The sequence below is a fragment of the Salvia hispanica genome, chromosome 6 (assembly GCF_023119035.1).
Source record: "Salvia hispanica cultivar TCC Black 2014 chromosome 6, UniMelb_Shisp_WGS_1.0, whole genome shotgun sequence".
Taxonomy (NCBI): domain Eukaryota; kingdom Viridiplantae; phylum Streptophyta; class Magnoliopsida; order Lamiales; family Lamiaceae; genus Salvia; species Salvia hispanica.
Window position 1 is genome coordinate 10,902,474 of NC_062970.1, and position 4,021 is coordinate 10,906,494.

Consider the following 4,021-nt stretch of genomic DNA (forward strand, 5'->3'; position numbering starts at 1 on the left):
TTAGACTAAGAAATAAAATAGACTCAAAATTAAAACTGTAGCAAAGAAAAGTTTCTAAAAGTCGTGATTATACAACTATCTAAGCAAGGCTTCAAAATCACAACTTTATACAATAGCCAACTTTCATATAGTAGTATGTTTAAATGATCAAAATCTGGTCATTTAGTTGGTTTTGTCACCTGCAGAACTGGGAATTACACCCCAAAATCAATTAAGTTAGCAATCTTGATTCATATTAATTTATAGGTATGAACCATTGGAGGAATTTAGCTTACTTCTTGCGCTTGCTTTTTGGAGAAGAAGATGTAGAAGGATTGCTGTGCCAATTCCTTTTCCTTTGGTTGATAAACCAATTATTTATTTGTTTCAGCTGTAAGCCTGTTTCCTGTACTAGTCTTGCCTTGTCTTCCTCCTAATGTTTATAGATATTTAATTTAATTTAGCATAACATTTTGATGCTAAACACATAGTACTAGCTTACTTACTGTTGGATATGGCCATTTTGAATGTGATTGCCACCAAGCTTTCAACATGGATGTAGTGTCACCGGGCAGCTTTCCTGCTCTTCGCTTTCTCAATATTTCTTCTCTGATATCAAAGATCTTCTCCTTATAACCCTATGTACACAGTCTTATCTACATTATTCTCTCTCTTACTTTACTCTCTATTCCCTTTAATTATTTTTTCAAAATGAAGGCAGAAAATGAAATGACTCTAGTACTGATTGATGGTAGTTTTGAGGTCCAGGATGATGCTTCACCTGTTTGAGCTCGTGTTTGAGCTCTTGTTTCACGCGTTCCATCAGAGATCTCTCACTTTCAGTGGGGACAAGAGGGCCGAATCCCATACTGTCCGATCCATCCATGCTCTCGTCGAACAAGTTTATCTCGCTGTCCGCATGCTCCTCCTCCTCCTCATCATCAGACATGGTTGCTCCCGTTCCTTCACCCGGTGCTACCCCTGCAAGTAATTATTCAAAAGAGTGTAAACACCATTCGAAAGCTGTCGTATTCTGGTTGTGTCTCGTTATGACCATTACGTAGCTAAACTTGATAGATCGACAAAGTTAAGAGAGATTTTATAACCTGTCAAGCTTTGCAATGCCTGCTCAATCTCCCAACAAGCCATGACTGCTTCCATGGCATGGACTCGGACATGTTGTTGAAGTTGCTCTTTAAATGAGGATAGCAACAGAACATACTGTGTCTACAAAATGAGATCAATACCATAACAGCAAAATGTGAGCTTCAATATATGATCCAAAATGCACATCACAAAGTGAAAGTATTTGAACTGAAAAAAGGAATCTAACTACAACAAAACAAATAATTAAGGGCGCTAATTTGTACTCCCTCCGTCCCATAAAAGTTGAGACAAAACTTTTGGGCACGGAGATTAAGAATTTATATTAAATAAATAGGAGAGATGAAAAAAGTAGAAAAAATAAGAGAGAGTAAAGTAAATGATGGAATAAAGTAAAAGTGATTAGATGTTTTGTCTTTAATTAAAAAAGGAAATGACTCAACTTTATTGGGACGGACTAAAAAGGAATACGACTCAACTTTTATGGGACGGAGGGAGTATTACTAAATATGCCGTTGACACTTCAAAAAAAACGTCTTTATTATTGGTGTCCCAACTAAAATTGGAGGATGCAAATGGAAGCATTCTAAAAAAAGCAAAATGATTAAGTTAATTTATCTTTAATTTAGTTACGCTTTCTTTTGCATCCTAAATTGTTGTTATTTTTAACATTTTCGAATGCAAATAATTGCATCTCAATTTTTGTGTGTCCTTAAAAGATACTACCTCCGTCCTATAATTTTTGTCACACTTTGATGGGAGACGAGTTTTAAGAAATGTAATGGAAAATGGGTTGAAAAAGTTAGCGGAATATGGATCACACTTTTATATAGTACTCCCCCCGTCCCATAGAAATATGTTATATTTCCTTTTTCATCCGTCTCATACGAATAGTCCTTATCCATTTATGGTAATCTTTTACTCCTCTTTTACTTTATCATTTACGGGAACCGTCATCCACTACACACTTTCAACTACTCCCTCCGTCCCAGTTTTATAGTCACATTTTGCCATAAAAGTCCGTCCCACATTTATAGTCATATTTAGAATTTTCCATATTTGGACATAAAATTTTACCCCATTATTCACTAAAATTACATCCAAATGTCATTATCAACACAAAAATAAACCAAAACAAAAATAAAAAACCAAAAAGTCAACAAGGGACCCACCTTCAACCAACTCACTTAATTTATTACACACTCTTTCATCTCACTTCAACCATCTCACTCTTCCATCTCACTTCATTTATTACACACTCTATCATCTCACTTCATTAATCACACACTCCACCAATTCCTTAAAATCCGTGCCCTAACTAAATGTGACTATAAATGTGGGACGGAGGAAGTATTTTTTCTCTTTCTCTCATATTTTACCAATTACATATTAAAACACGTGCCAAACTCAAAAGGCCTAATTCTATGCGACGGAGGGAGTATTAGTTTTATAATAAAATGTGATTGGAAATGAGCTAGTGGAATATTAAAAATGGTAAAAAAGTGAAATGCAACAAATTTTGTATGACAAGTGGGGATGGAAAAATGTGATAAATTTTTGGGGAAGTTTTTTTGCATCGTAAGAGGAAGAGATTCTCCAAAACACTAAATTATAAAGTGTGAATTATCAGTTGACTAATGACAATAAGATTCCTCATTTGATGAGACAACCATTCTCCTCAACTCAGTTTTAATTATAGAGTTTCAGGCAGTCAAACTATGATTCAAATTTGACAAATTGAGAGGAGGAAATATCACAGAGAGGACAATTGGTAGGTGGAGTAATTCATGATTATTATGAGTGTATTTCAAATTAAAATCATGATTTCAAAAGCACTACAGAAATTAAGAAATTTGATGTCAGAATAAAAGTACCATGAAAGGGTCGAGGTCCTTGTGGTGAAGGGGCGGGAGAAGAGAGTACTTGGCGGCAATCTGGTGCGACTCGGCCAGCTGGGCGTCGATCTTGTGCAGCTGGTCCACGGGAGTGGCGATGCGGAGGCACGCCACGTGCGCCGACAGCAGCTGCTCGTACAGCGGGTGGCTTAGGATGTCGGCCTTGCATCTCTCCTTCTCCCAGGCGGCGGCGTCGTGATCGAGGAAGGCGGCGGAGGAGGTGTGGTGGTGATCGGAGTAGCGTGGGAGGATTTGGTCGTCGTGGTCCTCCAACGCCATCTTTCTCTATTTCTACATCTACAACTCTACAGCTAAAACTTTCTAATATAGTGTATAATTATATATACTCCCTCTATCCCACGGTTTCTAATTCGACACGAATTTTATTTAATGTTGTTCCATGAGTAAATTAAAAAAATATAAAGAGTTATATGTCTAATTTTTAGCTAAAAACGTGCTAATAGAGTGAAATACTGTTAAAATAAAAATGTGTCTATGTTAAGGGAGAGAGTATAATATGCATATGCTCCTTCAAATTAACTTTACTTGCAATTCTTTATTATTACAAACAAACATATTCAATCATTGTTATTAGAAAATTATTTATCAATATTTTATAAGTGAAATCAATTATTTGTACTATATGTTACGTGAAGAGTGAAAAATTATAGTACAAACATAATCAATCATTGTTATCAGATAATAATAGTGATGTGGCATTTCTTATGTAATAAAAGAATCACCTTCCTTTGTTTGATTTTGTGATGTAATTCAATCATTTAAGAATTGATCAAATATAATGTTATGTGTTGGTTCAACTAATTTGAAATGATCAAATCATTGATAGGGGCGGAGGTATATTGTACTCCCTCCATTCTATTATAAGTATGGGGTTTTGCTTTTTAGGTCATTTAATTAGAAGTGAGACATTTTTTTTTATGACAAAAAATAATATTTTATCTTTTTCTTATTCTATCTTCTCCCATATTTTTTTCTCCACTTTATTTAATTTTTAGAACTATGTGATAATTTTGTTTCTAATA

At 35.0% G+C, this 4,021-nt stretch overlaps 1 protein-coding gene across 1 annotated transcript; it reads right to left on the bottom strand.

Moving 5' to 3' along the window:
• On the bottom strand, window positions 1-3,312 carry LOC125192386 (homeobox protein knotted-1-like LET12). Its single transcript, XM_048089925.1, has 6 exons — window positions 2,958-3,312; window positions 1,086-1,206; window positions 761-960; window positions 486-617; window positions 276-412; window positions 1-187 (listed from the first exon to the last, which is right to left on the bottom strand). Exons 1-6 carry the CDS (start codon window positions 3,255-3,257, stop codon window positions 163-165), a joined length of 915 nt encoding a protein of 304 aa, XP_047945882.1. The 5' UTR covers window positions 3,258-3,312; the 3' UTR covers window positions 1-162.
• Between the last annotated feature and the right edge of the window lie 709 nt (window positions 3,313-4,021).

What these genes read in the sequence shown, in the direction of transcription:
- LOC125192386 (XM_048089925.1), bottom strand. Translation starts at nt 3,257, where the DNA reads ATGGCGTTGGAGGACCACGACGACCAAATCCTCCCACGCTACTCCGAT. An exon ending in CAAAATGGCCATATCCAACA is followed by an intron (nt 413 to 485) that starts GTAAGTAAGCTA and finishes TATAAACATTAG; the next exon opens with GAGGAAGACAAGGCAAGACT. An exon ending in CCAAAAAGCAAGCGCAAGAA is followed by an intron (nt 188 to 275) that starts GTAAGCTAAATT and finishes TGTAATTCCCAG; the next exon opens with TTCTGCAGGTGACAAAACCA.